Genomic DNA, 23,109 nt, shown 5'->3' with positions numbered 1-23,109 from the left:
ACATAAAAATATTCTGGATAGAGATTTCTTTACAGTTGTTGCACCCACCACTTCAGAGTCACAGAGGAAAAAGCAGCTGGAAGAGGAGCTTGTAGATGAGAGGTGGGAGGACCAGAGAGATAACTGAGTAAGAGTCTGATTGCCATAATCTTCTTGGGAGACGCGCACACGTGCTTGGGGCAGAGGCAGATGAACAGGCTCAGAGCTCTCACAGCCCCTCTGCTATTTGTCTCTCGGCTCGAGCATGGACTTCCTGGTGAAGTTAGGGCTCCAGTGTTGATCCGAATGGGCCTCAATAGAATCTTGTTTAGATCTCAGATGTATTGCTGGTCCATAAATAAGTGAACACCTCATTGCTGTTTGGCTAGAACCTTTGAAATTATGAACAGCGATTACCTGACTCTGAAAGTTACATTCGGGTTTCTATTAAAATTACTCTGATTTCGCTGAACTCAGGCCAGGTGAGAACCTGGAGTTCATGGCAAGGGCACTCATCAGTTCAGAGGTGTGCACCTGCCCCGTTTAAGGCCTGAGTGGGAACCTGGGGATAGCTGTGGCCATTTTACAAGCCTCCCAGTAGCTCAGAACTTCTATATAACCAGAGCACAAAACTGAGGTCCATAGAAGGGAAATGAATGAATTCAGGTCACACCAGGTACCCTAGAGATAAGGGGTGCATTTGAGTCTCTCACTTTGCCTGAATGACCTCTTCCAAAACAGACTCCTCACCCACAGTCATGCCTGCCCCAGAACTCACCTCCCCCAAGTGCCTATGAAAACTGACCTAGAGAATGACATCGATGGAGTTTACATTATTTCTTTGTTTCTGGGTAGCTTTATGTAGCCCTTGCCGTGTGCCAGACTGTGGGAAGCATTTATCTTATTTAACCCTCCCTGTAGCTTAAGGACATGGGTGTATTACCTGATCTACAGAAGGGGCAACTGAGCTTACAGAGGTTAAGCGATTTGCTCAAATTATGCCCAGGTTTGTCAGACTCCAGGGCTTAAGCTCTTAATCTACACAAAACCACTTGTTGGCCTAAAACTCTTTAAATTTCACAGCACAGATCTGGTGGTAGAGTTCTGTCTACTCTTTGAATTGGGTTTCCCCTGGAAAATACCTCCTTTAATGAGCAGATATGGGTCCCTACAAGCTCAATACTACTCGGTACAGAAATACTAGTTTTAGCATTTTATACAAGTTGCAAGCTATTTTTCCAATGGATAAAGTGTTATATGGTTTGAAAATACGATTTATAATGGACAAATTATAAGAAAAATTTACTTATTTATTTTAAAATATTTACTTATTTGGCTGTACTGGGTCTTAGTCACAGCACATGGGATCTTAGTTACAAACGATCTAGTTTCCCTGACCAGGGATCAAACCTGGACCCCCTGTATTGGGAGAAAATTTTAAAATAAGATACAACTTATATCATGTGAGTAACTTTATTCAAAATTATCTGATTTCTTGATGACCTATTTTTCTAGAGTATATTTTTAAAGTTGTACATTAGCAAATAGCAACTTTGTAGTTAAAAAGAGGAAGTATTTCAAACTCAAGAATTTGAGTCGTAGCATCTATTTGAAATGGTCGTATTTCATAAGGTACACCAAAAGAAATTCTCAAGGCTGTCTGCTTGCCTTTGTTCTAGAATTAGTTTCCATTTGTCACAGCTTTTTGAGTTCTGAACCCACACTTTGCCTCTATTTGCTCTTGGAGGACCACAGGATTAAGATATTAGAAACATGCTCTTAAAGTCCATTCTCTGGATTCTTCTGTGTGACCCAGGAACACCGCTGAAGATTGTCGTCAGGCTCCGTCCATTTGGAATTTATTCATACACTTTCCTTCCTTCCCTTCTGCTAAGCATTAGTGATTCACTACTTCAATGCGTTTGAACCTCACAGAACAGAATGGATGGGATGATGTGTAATTCAGTCTAATTTCCAGCACTTGCTTTAAAAAAAAAAAATCTATATATGGAACAGTGATTTTAATCTTGGGATGTTTCTAATACAGTTTCCTTTGAAGTGTTTCAGAGAGAAATAAAAGCAGATATGTAAAGGTCAGGGAAGAATCTAAAATTATCCTAGGGTGGCACATCTGAGCCAACTGATGGGAGAATAGGACGTGAGAATTAGACAAAGCTGGGGAGTGTGTAGGGGGTGGAGCCCACACTGTGATTCTGAGATGAGGCATTCAGGCTTCCGTCATGGACGTGTCTCCTACAGCATACACATTTCTCAATGAAATCTCAAAATGATTTCAATGGAAATGTTGCTAAGACATTAAGTTGTCACAATCCTCCAGCCTCACAGAATCAATGCTGTAAAACGCATTTCCTGTCTGTCTGCCCCTAACACCAGGTTCCTTCTACTTCCTGCTCCAGCTCTACAAACCAACAGTCTGGCAACTCTGGGGAAACAATACCAAAGCTCCTCGTGTGCCATTAGCAGCTCCAATTGATGACTCACTTTTCATAAATCTGGGCCAAAACTTGGCCATAAGGAGACTGAATTTTATTGTCTTGCGCACCCTTCCTTGGGTTAAACAAAACAAAAAACACAACAGAAAGGGGAAAAAAAGCAAGTCCTTGAAATCCGGCAGGTGCTCGAATAGGACCTCATTCACTGATGGCTGAAGTGGGGTACTGGACATGCTGACTACATGACTGTGGGGAAACGTATTGGTGTGTTCTAAGCTGGGACTTTCATTTGCTTTCTTAACATGTACAGAAAAGAAAGGCAGTTTTAATTGTAAAGAAAGACTATGCAAAGAATTCTGAGACAGCAAAACTTTCATCTGTCATCTGAAAGGTTGATGTTTTTCACAGACACACAAGGATACATCAATAGACACTAAAAGCCAAATTAAGAAATTCTTCTAAAGGTTAAGATGTGAAATTAATAACTCCCTTAAAATCTAATGTGTTACTGTTACTAATAGGATGTGTGTGGGTTTTGTGCGTGTGTATACTTTGTTAAGGAGGAGTATAAAAGTTTTTTTCAATGCAAACTATTTTAACAAATAGTCTTCATTTGGGATTCCCAGGTGGTGCTAGTGGTAAAGAACCCACCTGACAATGTGGGAGATGTAAGAGACATGGGTTCAATCCCTCGGTCGGGAAGATCCCCTAGAGGAGGGCATGGTACCCCACTCCAATATTCTCGCTTGGAGAATCCCATGGACAGAGGAGGCTGGTGGGCTACAGTCCATGGGGTTGCACAGAGCTGGACACGACTGAGCAACTTAGCAGCAACAGCAGTCTTCATTTGTGGTAGTTGTTTAGCTGCTAAGTCATGTTCAGCCATTTCTTCCTCTGGGGGTCTTCCTGACCCAGGGATTGAGCCAGGATCTCCTGCAATGGCAGGTGGGTTCCTTACCGATGAGCCACCTGCGAAACCCAATAGTCTTGATAGCATATGTTCAGTATCTGGGGGACTGCATTAGGCCACATATGACAATCATTTTGATAATGGGCAAATGAGATAGGTCAGATGTTAGGAGCTCTGTTTTTTCCTGGAGGGGAGAACTCAGATTCAGAGAGCTGAACTGATTTGCAGTGGGTTATATATAATAGAAAGAGCTGAGCTTAACCACGAATCCTGCCCCCAGGTTGGATGACTCCAGAGCCAACTGTGTCTGGTGGTCTCTGTTGAAAGCCTCAGTATAACTACACTCCTTTGGACTGCAAGGAGATCAAACCAGTCAATACTAAAGGAAATCAGTCCTGAATATTCATTGGAAGGACTGATGCTGAAGCTCCAATACTTTGGCCACCTGATGCAAAGAGCTGACTCACTGGAAAAGACCCTGATCAAAGATTGAAGGCAGGAGGAGAAGGGGACGACAGAGGAGGAGATGGCTGGATGGCATCCCCAACTTGATGGACATGAGTTTGAGCAAGCTATGGGAGCTGGTGATGGACAGAGAAGCCTGGCGTGCTGCAGTCCATGGGGCTGTAGAGTCGGACACCACTGTGCGACTGAACGGAACTGACAATCACAGAATTATGAGACAATGCATTTGTTTAGAGCACACAAGGAAGAAATCAGGGAAGACTATCTCACCCAGATTTTGCTCCTCCACCTCCATCCCTTTTCACAGACATTCGGTATGGAGGCAAGTGGATACTTCATGGTTTCAGCCGAATCAGAAACCTGACCTAGCTTTTTCATTTTCTATTTTCTATCATATATATTTTGTGGATAGAATACCAAAACCAGACTAGAAGTTCCTTTGAAATTAAGATTGTAATTCGTGCTTTAATATCCAGTGGTTCACAGTACAAGCACCTGATAGGGTCAAGAAAAGGCAAAATGATTCAACACTGTCAATGGCATCTTGGAATTTTCTAGTACTTTGTGACAACTAACTTGCTTTCCATTCCGAGGCAATTTCCTGTTTAAAAAAAGTAGTGTCACTTGAGTTAAACTTTCCAGTTTACAGAATTTCCTCTTTTCTAAGAATTTCATTACATGGCTCTGTCATCAGTCGCTACACATCATGGAATGTTTTAAACTAGTTCATTTGTATTCAAGAAAAAGACGTGTAAACCACCTACAGCTACTGCAGTGGTTAGAAAAACTCTTCCTGAGTCCTTGACAAGTGATTGCGGATGTTATTGTGTGAGCCATCAGCATCTTAACAAATTTCTGTATTGGTTTAATTGTCAGAGCCCTGGGTCTTGGCAAAGGAAGACTTTGGTTTGAGTTTCTCATAAGCTACTATTATGCTGTGACTTCGAGTTAATCATCTTGTTGCCTCAGTCTTTCTTATCTTTAAAATGGAGATAACCACTTGGACCTGCCAAAGAGTGATATTGACATGAACATATGTCAAAAAGTTTTCCATAATGAAGAACTTGGATGTTATCTGTTATTTTGAAGTCCTGCAGGGACAATGATGCCATCTACTTTGTTGCTTTAAAATGCAAAGAATATAGCTGAATAGCTAGCAGTAGCATGTACAATTGCTTTACACATATTTCTAGTCTTTTGACAACAGCCTTTCTGACCGGTGTGAGGTGATAAATATCTCACAGTGGTTTTGACTTGCATTTCTTAGGTCAGGATATCTGATTCACTGTGGGTTTGTATATCCCAACTAAGGCTTTGCCAGTGCAGAAACGGAGGGGAAAAACAAGATATTTTGTGAAAGGGAAACATTCCATCTTAGCCTAAAGTTTGGTAGTAGCTTTTGCTTACTGACATCCCACTTCAGTTATGTCAGAGACTCTCCATGTTGGCTAAGCCAGAATCTCTCAGGGAACTTTTGTGCATCCTGGGCTCCATGCTGAAGATTCACATGGAATAGTAATTGGTGGAGCAGTATAATATACTACGAACAAAGCTAGTGAAGGTGATGGGATTTGAGTGGAGCTGTTTCAAATCCTGTGAGATGATGATGCTGTGAAAGTGCTGCACTCAATATGCCAGCAAATTTGGAAAACTCAGCAGTGGCCACAGGACTGGAAAAGGTCAGTTTTCATTCCAATCCCAAAGAAAGGCAGTGCCAAAGAAGGCTCAAACTACCGCACAATTGCACTCATCTCACACGCTAGTAAAGTAATGCTCAAAATTCTCCAAGCCAGGCTTCAGCAATACGTGAACCGTGAACTTCCAGATGTTCAAGCTGGATTTAGAAAAGGCAGAGGAACCAGAGGTCAAATTGCCAACATCTGCTGGATCATGGAAAAAGCAAGAGAGTTCCAGAAAAACATCTATTTCTGCTTTATTGACTATGCCAAAGCCTTTGACTGTGTGGATCACAATAAACTGGAAAATTCTGAAAGAGATGGGAATACCAGACCACTTCACCTGCCTCTTGAGAAACCTATATGCAGGTCAGGAAGCAACAGTTAGAACTGGACATGGCACAACAGACTGGTTCCAAATAGGAAAAGGAGTACGTCAAGGCTGTATACTGTCACCCTGCTTATTTAACTTACATGCAGAGTACATCATGAGAAACGCTGGGCTGGAGGAAGCACAAGCTGCAATCAAGACTGCCAGGAAAAATATCAGTAACCTCAGATATGGAGATGACACCACCCTAAGTGAAGAGGAACTAAAAAGCCTCTTGATGAAAGTGAAAGAGGAGAGTGAAAAAGTTGGCTTAAAGCTCAACATTCAGAAAACGAAGATCATGGCATCTGGTCCCATCACTTCATGGGAAATAGATGGGGAAACAGTGGAAACAGTGTCAGACTTTATTTTTGGGGGCTCCAAAATCACTGCAGATGGTGACTATAGCCATGAAATTAAAAGACGCTTACTCCTTGGAAGAAAAGTTATGACCAACCTAGACAGCATATTCAAAAGCAGAGACATTACTTAGCCAACAAAGGTCCATTTAGTCAAGGCTACGGTTTTTCCAGTGGTCATGTATGGATGTGAGAGTTGGCCTGTGAAGAAAGCTGAATGCTGAAGAACTGATGTTTTTGAACTGTGGTGTTGGAGAAGACTCTTGAGAGTCCCTTGGACTGCAAGGAGATCCAACCAATCCATTCTATAGGAGATCAGTCTTGGGTGTTATTTGGAAGGAATGATGCTAAAGCTGAAACTCCAGTACTTTGGCCAGCTCATGTGAAGAGCTGACTCATTGGAAAAGACACTGATGTTGGGAGGGATTGGGGGCAGGAGGAGAAGGGGACGACCCAGGATGAGATGGCTGGATGGCATCACCGACTCGATGGACATGGGTTTGAGTGAACTCTGGGAGTTGGTGATGGACAGGGAGGCCTGGCGTGCTGCAATTCATGGGGTCGCAGAGAGTCGGACACGACTGAGCGACTGCACTGAACTGATGTGTATTATATAGTGGAAGAATAGACTACTCTGCAGCCAGGGTCCAGAACTGTGGATGGGGGCCAGTCTCATGTTCAAGAGGATTCAGGACAAGGACTTGTTTCTCAGTGACTGGTGGTCATTTGGGGGGATGCATCAGTTTGAGTCACCTCAGTGCATCTCTCCATGAAGACATACTGCCTTTCTTCTCTCGGAATTTTTGTGTGAGCATTTGAATTCCTTCTGACCCTAATAAACCCATAACTAGGAAATGAGTGTGTGCTTTTAGAATAAATATCCCCACGCTTATTCTGGTAAACAGTACCTTATTCTTTCCTTCTATCACTGCCGTGCGCTGAGTGAGGCTCTCAATTCTGTTTCCTACAGTGCTGTCAGGATCCAGGATAAAGGCCTCTTCATTAGTGGAGCAAGAGTCATACCTGTTTTTTAAAAAAAGGAAGTCATCACTATATTGCTTTGCAGCATGGTCCAGCCCATGGTGGCTGGTGATGGGAAAACCATTAAGCCCTCAGATAATAAAATCACACATTTTCTTATTTTCCTTAGATTCCAACCCCATCCCCACCAGCATCCATCCTCAAAACTTAAAATAGCAGACAGATTTTGCCTTATCTCCAAAAAAACCAAAAAAGACCACCAATGTGTCTTCATACAAATTTCCTATTCTAAATGTTAAATACTAAATAAAAATGCATAAGTTCAACAGTCTGATATCTAGATTTTAATTAGTTCCTAGTGGAGAAAACATGCAAACACAGGAGAAAAAAGTTATGTTAATGAATGGAAACCTTTAGGAAATAACAGCATTTCACATCTATAAAAGGCTGGCATTTAATGAGAATATTCCGTTATACAGCTAATCTTTTCCAGGGCTAATTAAGTGTATATGGAAACACACATCCTGGAGCAGTTATTAATTTCAGTCTATCTCTTTTCAAGTTTGGGAGTATCATGGCAAGTTCTTTAACCTCTCAGGCAGGCCTCAAGCGTTTAATTACAAAATAACGTGTGTTAAAGATTTTTAAGATCTTTTTGGCTTCTAAAAGTACATGAAGTCTCTCTCTCAATACTTAAACTAGCTGGTGGAGTATATGCTCAATCTCTCAGTCGTGTCCCACTCTTTGCGACCCCATGGACTGTAGCCCGCCAGGCCCCTTGTCCATGGGATTCTCCAGGCAAGAATATTGGAGTGAGTTGCCATTTCCTTCTCCAGGGGATCTTCCTGACCCAGGGATCCAACCCACATCTCGAGTCTTCTGCACTGGCAGGTGGATTCTTTACCACTGTGCCTCCTGGGAAGCCCAGCTAGTAGAGTCCCAGGTAGTTTGATGAGATTCCAGCCTTCACCTGAAAGTAAGCATGTTCTTTCAAACACCGTATAATCAGTAGGCTCCTATCAGTTTACTATCCAAATCATCAGTGTAAATATCTACTATTTATTATGTCTCTTGTCTCTATTTCATTATCTCTGTGATGTCTCTTCTACTAATTTAAGGTTTTGTTTGTTTTTCTTTCTCTAGTTGCTTTAGGAGTAAGGTTAGGTTGTTTGTGATTTTTCTTGTTTTCCGGAGGTAAGACTGTATTGCTGTAAACTTTCCTCTTAGAACCGCTTTTGCTCCATCCCACTGGTTTTGGACCATTGTGTTTTCGTTGTCACTTGGATCATTTAGTATGTTTCAGGTATTGTAGGTTCTCCATGAATAAAAAAATCCAAACAACCAAAAAAGACCCTTATGTCCACTCTGACAGAGGCAGTGCAGTAGCGTTTCAACCTGCCTATCCCCAAGCCAACACCTACGGAGTCGCTGCCAGACCAGACCCCTGAGCACTTTGGGTTTTAGTGGGATCTTCGTTGCTTCAACAGCTGTACTGCAGAAAGCCCAGGTTTCCATAACTGACAACCAAGGCCACCCAAAGTCCACTCCCTACCTGCCTTTCTGATCTTACCCCTGCAGACACCCTCCTCCCGGGCAAACTGCGGTTTGGTTCAGCTCCTTCAAAGAACACCTGAGTCCTCTACTTGCCCTGACTTCCCCTAGCTCTATGACCACTTTCTCCTCTGAAAAATAAGAATACAATGATATCTGCCCCATTAATCTCATGGGATCATACAAACATTAAAAGACTTAAATTACTTGGGGAGGTTTTGTCAATGAAAGCCACCTAGAAAACCTGGGAACTAATCTTCCTGTCTCGCGGTGTACACACCTGACTCCTTCATCTTCACTCACCAGTTACCAGGGCCTCGACGCCCCCTCACCACCCACAGCCCGGTCTCCTCTAAGCTCAAGACCAGAACCCCTGGGTGAGCCTGAGGATGGACAACCTTACTTGGTGCCGTGACTTCTATCTGCACGTCCTGCCCAGAGCCCAGCATGGCACTATCCTGTCTGATGAGTGCAGGTGCTAAGTGGACATTGCAGGAGATCTGCTTTCTACCACTTAGGACAAAATGAACACCATCTCCTTTATAGTAGCCTTTTGAGATTTAAATATGGATTTTATTGGGGACATGATGCAAATATACAAAGAGCTATTTTCTGTGCCTCTAAATAAATGAACGAATGAATAAATAAATAAATAATCTGTAGGCTCCTGAAGTGTGTGTTTCTCTGCCAGTCTGGGGAGCTTAGGAGCCAAGTGTGGGTCGGAACTGGCGTGAGTGCCTGCAGCCCCCGCGCCACCTTGGCTGCTTCCTGGTGGACTTATGAATTGATGCTGTTCATTTCTCCATCCCTCTCCTGAATGCAGTCTTTCCTCCTATCTCCCAGCCTAATGAATGAGGCAAGGAAGTGGTTATTGTTATGATTACTTGCACTGTGAACTTTCCAGGGAAACAAGTCAGATTCCTTTCTTCTGGCTTCGAATCTGCGGTGAGCAGACTCTGTACATGGATTGGGCAGATTCAGGATATTCTCAAACCAGGAGGGAGTGTAAAGCCCCGTTTCCAGAAAGGAGGAGTGGTTGGTTTTGAGTCATTGTTGCCCTTGGCTACTTATGTGAGAAGAAAGAGGATGAAATTAGTGAGAGAAAGGGTGAGAGAGAAGGAACTGTGATGAAAAAGTTCTGTAATTATTCCTCTCTGGTGCTGGAGCTGAGAAAGGACTCTTAGTATGTGAAACTGGTGTGTCTTCCGGGGTGGTCTCCTCTCCTGGGGGGCATGCTGCCCCTTAATGCCGCCCCCCCATCCCACAAAGCATTCATCACTTTCTAAGTGGGCATTCAGTGCTTCAGGCAGCTGCAAGGGACATGGACCGCCTCCATGTGACTGCCCTGTCTCCATAGTTACACCAGGGCCACGCATGTAACTGGTGCCCCACAAGCCTCTGTAAACATACAGCATGAGGCACTGATGTGTGGCTTGTACTCAGAGTTTTTGTTGGTTTTAAGTGTTTACTATCTCCAGTCATACAGATGAGTAGAGCTATAGTGTCAGTATAATAACCCCCCATACACCCATCACCCACCCTTAATAATTATCCAAGTTTGCCACAGCCGTTTCATTTGTCCCCTTATTTATTTTTATTTTTCCTTTTGAGAGATATTGTAAAGTGAATTCCAGACAGCATGTCATGTGAGCCCCACATATTTTAGTGCCTGTCTAAAAATTATGCACCTTTCCGAATATAACAACGACGCTATGATCCTATCTAACAGAATTAGCCATAATTCCATGGTGGTGTTTGTACCAGGCCCAAGTATCAGATTTCTCCAAATGTTTTTCAAATGACTGTTTAAGAGAATTCATAAGGACTGACTATTCCTTAAGGAACTTCTGCGATTTTAAAAACCGTTTTGTTTTGGCGTATAGCTGATTCACAATGTCGTCACAGTTTCAGGTGGATACGGAAGGGACTCAGTCACACCCGCTCTCCCCTGAACTCCGCTCCCATCCAGGCTCCCACATGACATTGAGCAGAGTTCCATGTGCTATACACTAGGTCCTTGCTGCTTATCCATTTTAAATATAGCTGTGTGTACATGCCCATCCCAGACTCCCTAACTGTCCCTTCCCCCATCCTTCCCCCCAGCAAACATATTTGTTCTCTAAGTCTGTGACTCTGTATCTGTTTTGTAAATACATTCATTTGTATCATTTCTGTGATTTTTGAGTAACTGTTCCTTATTATCAGGTAAAATAAATGAACATTTTAACTTATTGACTAGTGGAGGAAACTGGACCAAAGAAAATTATATGCTTTCTCCTTTACTTGAAATACACTAATGATAAAGTGTCAAAGCCATATATCATTTTGCCCTGTTTTTTATAACATGTTTACCTTGAACTACTGTTTGCTCTCAGATCTTTCACACACACAGGGTACATATATGGGTTTATATAATGTGTGTGTGTGTAACATGGATATGGGGGGTTGTCATGTATATGCCTGTACTGGACATGTGTGTATGTAATTGACACTGTGACATTGAAGAGCTGAAGTTCTCTTGCATCTGAGAGAGAAACTTATTTCATTCTTTTCTCCTCAAAGAAGTAAAGAAGATAAAGGAGGCCTTAGAGGTCTTAATTTCATACTCTTGGTCATCGGGAAATGTAAAGAAATACATTAGGGTAAAGCAAGAGGAGGCATTTCCCCAAAGGAAGCACAATCAGCTGCAGGGGCTCACTGGGGCTGCCAGGCTCCTCCCCACCCACCCACCCTCCCTCCACCCCACCCACCCCACCCCTCTAGGACAGCGCCCGTCAGCACAGGCCCTGGCATGGAAATGACAGGCTAGACTTGCTGCAAGGTCCTCCAGATGAAAAAAGGGCATATTCTGTGGCTATTTTCCATACTGGGGACTGTGATTTTTTCCTCTTTGTCACTGGAACCTTAAAAATAGAATGTCTTTCTGAGGCTGACTGTGTAACACAGCACTTGAAACAAGAGGTCGGGGGGAGGAGGGGTCTGCCTGAGCCTTAAGAATACATCAAGCTCTTAAGGAAGTAGATTGTGCCATGTTTGAAGATGCAAAGATAATCACTGTGCTGGGAACCGTCTTGAGGGGGGAGGAAGCCGAACAACAAGAGGAAAGCGGCGTTCGCTCCTGATTTCGCACAGGAAGCCCTCCGCACCTCCTGCCACAGGGAGATAAGAAAGCTCCCAGGCACATTCTGGACAAGGCCACCGTTATCAGCTCCAGCTCCACGCTGTCCTCCCCGAGCCCCAAGCCCCCTGTCCCTTTCCTAATGAGCTTCAGGACTCCGACCTCTATTTGCATACAGCATGCCAAGTACAATAGCGTGGAGGTATTTATAACCATCCACAGGAAAAAAAAAATTTCCGGGGTAAGAGTGTACTCCATGTCGATTGCCCTGGAGCTGAAACAAATTAGTTTTGGACTAGAGACTGATGTAAATAAATTAAAAGAAAGCAGCCAATTATGGATGCAACACATGGAGCAGGGACCTTCCATGGGGCACGTCCGTCTCTCTGCCTCCCAAGGAGGAGAGGTCTGTAGGGCTCTCTGGTCTGGTCCAAGTGACCAGGCGGCTTTGCCTGACACAGAGTAGGGAAACACCACCTACACCTACGCAGATGACCTTACTGACCTACATGCTCTGGTTTGTTCCTGTGGTGCTGACAGATTCTCCCTGCACACTCAGAAGCATTTGGCTCCTTTGCGACCTAAGACAGAAGCCACCTTTCTCACAGAGAAAGGCAAAGCCAACAATGGGATCCAACCTGCAATACTGGCAATTTTGACTGCTGGTCCCTACAGGCACACTATGGGCTGTTATAATTACCACAGATCCTATGCAGTATCACAGTCTACTCCAATAAGGATTATATTTTCTACACGCTAAGTAATTTCTACTGTGCTAAGTGATTCATATACACTATTGCATTGATCTCCACAACATCCTGAAAATTAGGAATTCTTATCCCCCCATTGAATGGATGAGGAAATTGAGGATTAAGGACGTTAAGTAAATTACCCACCAAATTACCTACTAAAGAGCTAGTAGGGCTTCCCAGGTGGCGCTAGTGGGAAAGAACCAGGCTGCCAATGCAGGAGACTTAGGATTCAGTTTCTATCCCTGGGCTGGGAAGATCCCCTGGAGGAGGGCATGGCAACCCACTCCAGTATTCTTGCCTGGAGAATCCCATGGACAGAGGAGCCTGGTGGGTACAGTCCATAAGGTCGCAAAGAGGCAGACACGACTGAAGCAACTTAGCATGCATGCACAAAGAGCTAGCAAGCGGCAGAGGCGGACTTTGTACTCGGTTCTCACTCCAGAATCGGCGCGTTTAACCCGTGTGCCACGTGTAACATGTCCATGTTCTATCATCTAAAAAGAAACTATTATACTTCAGCGTTTCTTTGTATCCCGGGAGGAAAGACTTCTCAAATAATCACTACACATATACCGTAACTGTGTTGGGGACTGGATGTCTTTTTTTTTTTTTTTTTTAGCCCTTTTGGTATTAATAACCCAGCCAACTGCTTTTCCCAAGATCTGACAAACAGCTCTCATGACACACAGCTGAAATGTACTGCGTGCCCACCGTGCCCGTGGTCTGCAATGACAGTCTACATTCCATTAGGCACCCCCTGATTTCTGACCTCAGGTCTGTCCACCTTTACAGATCCATCCCAGGAAACTCAGTGCAGCCTGTGCACCTGCTTATGCTCACCTGTGCTTTCCCTAAGGTGCTGGCTTTGAACAGTCCTGATGGTCAGACTTTCTGCAGTCCTCCTGCCTTTCTTTCCCCTCCCCCACCCCCACCCCAAATGCAGAGCTGGCTCTTTCTCTAAAGGATGGGTTGTTGCATCTGGTGGAATCAGAGGGGAGAGATGACCTTTAGCCCACTGAGGGTTAGTGTCTGTGTTTTCGACTCTGAAGAACCAGGTGAGGTGGTTCAGCCCTTCGTTCAGCCCTTTGAGAAACTGCTTGTTCTAGGGCCATTATGTGCCTATAATGGAACCTAAGACTCCTATAGTTACCTAAACAGTCTCATTTTGTAAATGATTTCTAGCAAACTTAATCACCACCCCAATTTAGAAGGTCTACTCTACAGCCTGAATCTTTCTTAAGATAGTTGGTTTTTGTTGTTGTCTTTTGAGGATCCCCTTTCACCCTGTGATAAATGACATTAAGCTGACCTTTCTTTCAAAAATCTCTGTTCTGCTAAGTCGGGCTCTTGATTGGGCTGAAGGGAACCAGTTTCTAGTGGGCTGCTGTTATTGTACCAGATCTGAGGCAGCCTTTGCACACATTTAAGCTGAACTAACTCTAGTGGTCACCAGTGAAGTGGGTGTTACAATCTCCACTTCACGATTCCCTTTACCAATAAATAAGACAACTGAGAGGAAAATCCAATGTCTTGCTCAGATTCATAGAGAAAGTGGCAGACAAATCTGGAGTTAGAATGCAGATATTCCTAACTCTTTCCACCACACCAGAACTCAGTCCCTCCCAGGAGATGAATTCTGCTCCCAAGGGAATGCCAACCCCGCCCACCACCAAACTTTACCACCATGCTTCAGAGTCGTGTTAGGAAACTCTGGGGGTCCTCTGAGGTCAACTGGTACAAAGTCAGATACCCGGAGAAGTGAAATTTTAGCTTTCAGAAGGGAGATGTAACCCCGAGTCCTTTGGTGAGGGGTGGGGAAGAAGCAGAGGAATAGTTTATAATTACAGTTTTTCGTTGGTTAGTTTTCATCATTAAAATGCTAAAATTATAAGAAATCTTGGCCTTCTGCTGGCTGGTGAAGTTCATCATTAGAAAAACTCTTGCAGCAAAAGGAAGACCCCACTTTCATGGCAATCTTTTTGTTCCCCCTTGGTAACTTAAAACTGTTGTCTGCATGAGTCCTAAATACGTTCTGGGATGAAGCTAGTTTTTTATTAGGAATGCCAGTACACTTATGGCAGGCAACTGGTTTAGAAGGGACCTCTGGGGTGGGCTAGGGGATACACGGTGGTGAGCTGAGCACCCCAACATCCGGTGGCTGCCTTATCTGAACCTGAGCCATGCCTAGGAAGATGGTCTATATTAATGTACAATGAAAGCACCTTTAATTTGGGGGTGAAAAGGGCTCTAAAAGTTCTGCAGAGTCCCAAGATGCAGGTTAATCTCCCTCCCTTTCATTCTCTTCCGGATGATGGAAGCTGAATTTGGGGGTGAAAAGGGCTCTAAAAGTTCTGCAGAGTCCCAAGATGCAGGTTAATCTCCCTCCCTTTCATTCTCTTCCGGATGATGGAAGCTGAAGGCTTCTTGTGCAAAGTCTGTGTCTTTGTTTGGGGTCTGACCGCCCATACTCACTGTGATTAGAATCTGTTTGTGAAGAACAGTAAACCATTTCAAGTGAGGAAACAAAGGAGGGCAGTAGTAAAGAGCAAATCGAGGCTGTAAAATGTCTTTTTAAAAAGTGGAAAGGGGAAAGAAAAAAAAAAGGACCACCTGGATCTCCGCCAAAGGACAGGACCGGGGCGGCTCCCCATCGCCGCCTGCCCTCCTACAGAAGGGCCTCGTGTAAACTTCCCTGCGCTGCTGCGGGTGTTGTGTCAAACAGTCGTGCGCGTGTGTCTGAGCCATCAGATTAACAGAATCTGCAAACACTATCTTTTCCCCTTCTCTCACATTCTCTTAAAACAAATAAAACAATACAGAGGAGAGGATGCCGGCAGAAGGCGGGCGGCGGAGCGCAGGCAGGAGTGTTTAGACAGAACGGTTCCTGCTCCTTCTGCTCCAGGAAAAGGGCCTGGGCCTCCGTGCTGGTCACAGGGTCAGGCTGGGGGGATTCTGGGGCGGAGGCGGGCGTCGGGGGGCCTTTCTGACTCAGCCAGAGGACCTCGTGCCGCCCTGGAGCCCACAGTGAAAACTACTTCTTGTCTGAACGGCACGGGGAGGGGAGCGGAGAAGGCTTTTTGGGGACTGGAGCCTGGGGTTGGTGTCCGGGATGATGGCGGGGGGTGTCCAGGGAGCTGGCCAGCTCTGCTGAGATAAGAGCTTTTCCATGAGTGTCTTGGCCCGCAGCGCTTCCTGCTCTCGAGGCCCCACGGTCCATTCACACTCAGAGCAAGGCCTGTCCTCCCAGCCTCTGCCTTCCTTCCTCCTCTTGCCCCAGCTCGCCTCCACCGAGGGGCCCCCAGGACGACCCCCTCAGCCCCTGGCTCCCAACTCTGGCTCTGACTCTCTCTCTCTTTTAGGGAATAGGGGCCAGGGTATCCTGACTGACAGCCCTACACCGGGGTGACCATGAGCTTAGAGGGGGTCAGCTCCTCAGCTACACCCCGACAGGAGCCTTAGAGAAGCCATCAGTTTTCTTCATTCACTTTTCTTCCTAGTGAAAGGCTGGTCAGCGGAGGAAGGGTGATTGGAGAAATTTTATTTAAAAAATCTTTAGGGAAGTGTTCGGGGTGGTAAAGAACTCGCGTGCCAATGCAGAAGACGTAAGAGATGGAGGTTTGATCCCTGGGTTGGGAAGATCCCCTGGAGAAGGAAATGGCAACCCATTCCAGTATTCGTGCCTGGAGAACCCCATGGACAGGAGCCTGGCGAGTTATAGTCCATGGGACCGCAAAGAGTCAGACACGACTGAAGCAACTTAGCAGCAACAGCAGGAGTGACTACAAATAACCTCCTTTAATTCCAGAAGATTCAAGGAGTCTTAAGGTATTGACTCCAGTTGCTCAGGGAAGCATATGTCAAGCTATGGCTATGTATTGTTTGCAATAAGGAGAGCAGATTACTATATCACAGTCAACAGAGAGATGTCCAGGTGGCCTTCAGGGCTGGATGGTGGGGAATCACATTAAGCAGAAATTCTAGACAAAGTCAGACCTAAGTCTGGATCATGGTTTTGCAACTTTCTGGTCATGGGAGGCAAGATGACAACATGGGGAGAATTATGTCATAGGAAATGGATCAGAGGCCTTGACTGGTCTTTCTAATTCCTCGAATACTTCTGAAATCACTGGGTCATGTCAGCCCAAGGAATTACTCTTAATAAATTCGGCCTTGGTGTCATGCCACCAGTCACCACAGAGGAGGTGGTAATGACCAGCCCTGTGACACACACTGGAGTGGAAATGTGGTTGAGGAACTCGTTGCCTACAGACCACAGAGGAGGAGAGGAGAAATCACTTTTCTCGGACCTCAGTTCCCTGAAAAATTGTATTTCTCTTGTTTTGCCTTTATCTCATGGGCCCCTTCTTCTTGCAAATGTCTATTTTGTGTTTATCTTTGACAACTAGCAAGTAAAGCATGTGGGTCATATCTCTGTCTTATTCTATCTTCATCTAGATTTGCTAAATAATGAATTATACTTTTCACAAACCACCTCGAATTCTTTGGGCATGGATGTGTTCTTAACTCAGTATCACCCTCATGTCTGCTGATGCAAAAGGACCTTCTCTGAATTATTTTCTTTTTGTTTTTTAATCCCTGTAAGGAAACTAGTAAGACGTGGTAACATAGGGCTGCTTCCTTTGTTGGCAATGTTAAGATGTGGTGGAAAATGGTAAAATCTTCAGATTATTCAGGAAGTTAGAGGAGTTGTCTAGCTTGGTCATAGCTTTTCTTCCAAGGAGCAAGTGTCTTGTGTCTTTTAATTTCATGGCTGCAGTCACCATCTGCAGTGATTTTGGATGCAGTGATTTTCACTTGTTCCTTGGAAGAAAAGCTATGACCAACCTAGACAGCATATTAAAAAGCAGATACATTATTTTGCTGACAAAGGTCTGTCTAGTCAAAGCTATTGTTTTTCCAATAGTCATGTATGGATGTGAGAGTTGGACTATAAAGAAAGCTGAGTGCTGAAGAATTGACGCTTTTGAATTGTGGTGTTGGAGAAAACTCTTGAGAGTCCCTTGGACTGCAAGGAGATCAACCCAGTACATCCTAAAGAAAATTAGTCCAGAATATTCATTGGAAGAACTGATGATGAAGCTGAAACTCCAATACTTTGGCCATCTGATGCAAAGAACTGACTCATTAGAAAAGACCCTGATGCTGGGAAAGATTGACGTTAGGAAGAGAAGTGGGCAACAGAGAATGAGATGGTTGGATGGACATGGATTTGAGCAAGCTACAGGAGTTGGTGGTGGACAGGGAAGCTTGGACCATGCAGTCCCCATGCAGTCCATGGGGTCGCAAAGAGTCAGACATGACTGAGTGACTGAACTGACTAGAGGAGTTGTAATATCCTAGACCTGGCTGCACTGGTGATTCTGCCTCAGCTCTTCAAATGCTCATTGCCCCACATCCTGTCCAGCCTACCATGGCACGTGGGCTCTGGACATTTACTGGCTTGTGTTGTCTTCTGATACTTTTCCATGCATTTGACTTTTCAATAGCTGTATCCTTAATAACAGAAGGAACTAAATCTTGTACTTCTTTCGGAGGACATGATTCTACTTCTTAAATGGACTGCTGCTGCTGCTGCTGCTAAGTCGCTTCAGTCATGTCCGACTCTGCGTGACCCCATAGATGGCAGCCCACCAGGCTCCCCTGTCCCTGGGATTCTCCAGGCAAGAACACTGGAGTGGGTTGCCATTTCCTTCTCCAATGTGTGAAAGTGAAAAGCGAAAGTGAAGCCGCTCAGTCGCATCCAACTCCTAGCGACCCCATGAAGAGCCCACCAGGCTCTTCCGTCCATGGGACCTTCCAGGCAAGAGTACTGGAGTGGGGTGCCATTGCCTTAAATGGACTATGTGTGAACAAATTAATTTTTATTGAATCAAATGGTGCTAGTAGTTATTAGCTGCTGGTTAGTTATCTTCTATCAGCCTAGAAAGTACTTCTGTACATGTCAGCATCATTGTTTGCGTAGAAACTCTCCAACACTATTTGCTTGTCAGATGTGGATCCCATTATGGTGAGTCTATCCTGGGTCATTAAGGCTCCTCCTTGGGAGTGGACAGCCCAACACGGCGCTAGGTTGAGGGGGATGTGTGAGGTCACTGGAGGGTCAGCAGTGCCCTTTCTCAGCATGTCTGAGGTGAGTGATGGATGGCTGAGTTGACACCCATGTGAGGTTGAGTCCATGTCTAGTCTGCTCTTGTTAGGCCAAGAAGACTGGCTCTTCTTGTTGGGTCTTCACTCAGTGAGAGACACTGTGCTCTTCTGCTGGTCCCCAGGTAGCTGGGCTAAGCCCTGAGGTTATGATGATAAGTAAGACCTAGACCCTGCTCTTAAGCAGCCCTCAGTCTGGTCAGATAATCACCGCTAACATGAACGACCTGTCTGCTGTGTACCAGGCATTGCACCAAGCATCTTACAAATTAATTTCTTTGGAGTAAATCACCATGGTTAGAAGACCTGTCCAAAGATACAAGCATGTTTTGTGGGGGAACATGAACCCAATGTCAGGGACTGTTTTGTCAGATTGTCAGCATTCGCTGGACACTTCTGTGTATCTGATGCTAGACAGGGAAGTAGCTTTGCAGTGGGTGGCCCCAGAGCAACCAAAACAACTATAAGCAAACAGATTTGAGCTAAGTATTTGGGCTAAGTACTATTGGACTGCGCACGCATGCTAAATTGCTTCAGTCATGTCCAACTCTTTGCAACCCTATGGACCACAGCCTGCCTGGCTCCTCTGTCCATGGGATTCTCCAGGCAAGAATACTGGAGTGGGTTGTCCAGGGGATCTTCCCGACCCAGGGATCAAACCTGTATCTCTTATGTCTCCTTCATCGGCAGGCAGGTTCTTTACCACTAGTGCCACCTGGGAAGCCCCACTACTGGGCAAACTAAGTACTTTTATGCATTTTATCTCATTTAATCCCCCTAAACAACCTTAGGATGTCAGGAAACTTGGACCAAGAGAGGTGGTTCACTTTGCCCAGAATCACACAGCCAGCAGGTGGTAGGAGCCAGGATGTATAGACTCCAGAGCCCATGACCTTCAACTCTGGGCTACACTGCCTTTCTGCCTTCTCATGCCTTTTAAAATTGTTCTTGATATCATAACACAGGCTTTTCAAAACATACTTGCTTTCTGGGTCATGAGTTTTTGAGCAAAAAACATTTGTTTTAATGTCTACATGGTTGTACATAATGACAGATGAAGTGCATGGATGGTGATGTGCTAGAAGGCCACTCGTCTGCAGTCTCTGGCATATCAGCCAGGACTGGCTTCCCAACGAGATCCTTGGAACTCTCTGGGCCTCATCTCTGAAATGGTAGTAACTACAGTCCTTGTCTCATAGAAGTTCTGTAAGAGTTAAATGGGAGCCAGTACATATAAAGCACTTACTCTTTGTTTTTCAGTTGCTAAGTCGTGGCTAGGCCTCCCTGTCCTTCACTATCTCCTGGAGTTTGCTCAGATTCATGTCCGTTGACTTGGTGACGCCATCCAACCATCTCATCCTCTGCTGCCCCCTTCTCCTCCTGTCCTCAATCTTTCCCAGCATCAGGGTCTTTTCCAATGAGTCAGCTCTTCGCATCAAGTGGCCAAAGTTAGGTGCTTAATACGTTTCAATAATAAGGAAAAAACAAACAAACAAACAAAAAAACCCAGGCCATACAGTCTACTGACTATAATCTTCCATTTGGCTGTAAGTAGATTCTAAATACCATTTCTCTTTTCCTCACCTCACTTATCCAAAGACTTTCACACTCACAAAAGAGGATTTCTCAATGAGGTAGCAATCTGTGATTATCTCACATGTTTTCAGTGATGAGGACAAGGCATGTGGACCATGAAAGGCCTAAGAAAAAGGGATAATAAGCAGCCACACAACTTTTTAAAAGGCCTGAGTGCAAACCTAAGACTTTGATCTTCAGACATGGAAGGTGAGCTCTGGAGCCGTAACGTGCATGACATGGGCTAAGGACGGGAGTACGACCCTGCCGCCCCGATGCTGAGTCTGGACAAGCTCATCATTCTGTAAGTGCCATAGGGGCGGGAGGTTACCAAAGAGCAGGACACCTGGGTGGCAGCCAGGGAAGGCGAGCTGGAGCAGAATGACTGGCTGGCAAAGTTTTAGCCTCCATTCAAGAAGACCTAGGTTGGGTCCAAACCTCCCTTTCCAGATCTTCATTTTACCTTGTCCTGGTGAGCCAGCCAGTGATTCTCTAAGCATTTCCTCTTCGACCCCTCCCCATCATTCCCTTGTGTCCCTCTATCAGATCTGTCCTCTCCCTTCTCGTCTGATTCACCCCACGACTTCCCATCACCTTAGGACCCAGATCTCCGCCGCTGCCTCACCATGGTGCTCCCTCTTAACTGCCGTCCATTGAAACCATGTGGGTTTGTTTAGTCAACCGGAGTATAAGCACCTCCCTGGAGGAGGAAATGGCACCCCACTCCAGGATTTTTGCCTGGGAAATCCCATGGACAGAGGAGCATGGTGGGCTATAGTCCATGGGGTCACACAGAGTCAGACACGACTGAGCATGATAAACACCTTTCAGCAGGATGCAATACAATGTTGTGGTGAAAATAAGAACAACAGGAATTACAAATATTTTCTAATTTTCCTTGTTATGGCTTCTTAGATACACTCATCATTTAAAAGTGGACAGTTCATTTCCAAATACGTGGGGTTTTTGAAGTATCTTTGATATTAATTTCTCATTTAAATGCTTTCTTTTCTGCAATCACATGCAGTGTTTTTTTTCAGTCTTTTATCAAGGCTTTCAATGGCTAAGTCAAAGAATCTCTCTTGGTAGATGTCACATTGCACTTGAAAATATGTGGGTTACTTTCAAACATCTTTTGATAGTGATTTCTAACAATTCCCCAGTGATAACAGACTCTGTATGATTTCAATACCATAAGACCATGAGATTTTTGCACCTTGATTTATGTCCCTGAATATGTGCCAGTGTCTCCTGTTTTATACCTATGGGAACTTGAATAGAACTTGCATCCTGCTGTTGTGTTAAAACTGTGTAAATCTTAATTATGTTGAATTGGTTCATAGTGCTTCTCAGGTCTACTGTATCCTTCTACTTTTCTGTCTATCCATTCTATTAATTTTTGAGAGTCTGATATTGAAACTACAATTAAAAATCTTAATTTATCTACCTAAAAAATAATCATAATGTATTTGACTTTGTTCTGTATTTTCCAAGTCTCCTGTAAATGTGCTACCATACTTTCATAATCTAAAAAAGAATGAACAGGAATAATAAGCAGACAGAAATTTGAGACTTGGGTCTAGTCCTGGGCTTGCCATCATCTAGCTATGAGGGGAAGAATAATTATCTTCAAGCTTCAGTTTCTCATCTATGAAACAAGCTCTCTTTAATCTCTAAAATATTTTAAGTTCTTAAATTTTTTTAAAGTATAGTTGACTTACAGTGTGCTAGTTTCTGCTGTACAGCAAAGTGAATCAGCTATACATACCCACATATCTACTCTTCTTTAGATTCTTTCCCACATAGTTCATTACAGTATTGAGTAGGGTTCCCTGTGCCATACAGTAGGTCCTTATTATCTATTTTATATACATTAATGTTTATATGTAAGTCTCAATCTCCCAGTTTATCCCTCCTCTGTCCTTTCCCCACTGGTCACCATAAGCTTGGTTTCTACATCCATGACTCTATTTCTGTTTTGTAAATAAGTTCACTTATACCATTTTTTAAAAGTCCACAGTATCATATGATATTTAGAATGTCTTAAACTCTTCAGTGAATGAATCATTCAAAGTGACTAGATCCAGGCATGCTGAGGCTGAGGCCCGCACTTCCACGTCCCCTTTCATCAGCTGTAAACCCTTATGCGTTTTCATCCTTTTATGCGTTCATCTCCTTTCATCAATCTTCCATGAGGTTCGTGAGGCCTGCTGAGGGCTGAGTGTGTGCTGAATCCTGACCCAGAAAATTAACCCTGAACCACAAATGGGAGGGAATGGGACTTCCCTGTAGGAGATGAAACACGCCTGCGTGGTGGGAAAGCCACAGAGGCGGCAGCGCTATTCGCGGAGCATGCCAGTTCCCTGCTTGATTCGCTGTCCTCCTGAGGTTGGTCCTATGTAGGCTTGCTTGTCCCCGTGGGGTCTCTGCCCCTCAAAGGGTCTACTGCCTCTGCAGGTTTGGGGCCTGAACCAGCTTCATTCACATCATCCCTGGTTCCCAGAGAGATTGTGAGGTTGGAGTCAGATGCCCCCAACGGCTGCTAAGTTCTTTCTTCTTTCCTCCCCCAACCCCAGTTCAACTTTAACCCAGTGGACTCTGAGATCTCTGGTGACAAGAGTAAACCCAAAAAGTGAGGCCAGAGCTCTCCCAATCCTGTCCCCTCGAGGACTTCTGTTCCTTCCTCTAGGAACCCACACCGATCCACCATGGCTCACCAACAAACAGCAACCTTCTGAAATGCCAACCTACTTAG

General features: G+C 44.5%; 1 protein-coding gene across 2 annotated transcripts in view; it reads right to left on the bottom strand.

Annotated features, from left to right (window-relative positions):
• The window catches only part of FLT1 (fms related receptor tyrosine kinase 1), a 207,910-nt gene that overhangs the window by 99,387 nt on the left and 85,414 nt on the right, over nucleotides 1–23,109 (bottom strand). For both annotated transcript variants that reach the window (XM_069601657.1, XM_069601656.1), the window contains one exon: nucleotides 7,121–7,235. In XM_069601657.1, the coding sequence (XP_069457758.1) occupies nucleotides 7,121–7,235 (115 nt within the window). The remainder of the gene's footprint in view (nucleotides 1–7,120; nucleotides 7,236–23,109) is intronic.

The sequence above is a fragment of the Ovis canadensis genome, chromosome 10 (assembly GCF_042477335.2).
Source record: "Ovis canadensis isolate MfBH-ARS-UI-01 breed Bighorn chromosome 10, ARS-UI_OviCan_v2, whole genome shotgun sequence".
Classification (NCBI taxonomy): Eukaryota; Metazoa; Chordata; class Mammalia; order Artiodactyla; family Bovidae; genus Ovis; species Ovis canadensis.
The sequence above is the reverse complement of the archived record's forward strand: the minus strand, read 5'-3'. Positions and strand labels throughout refer to the sequence as shown.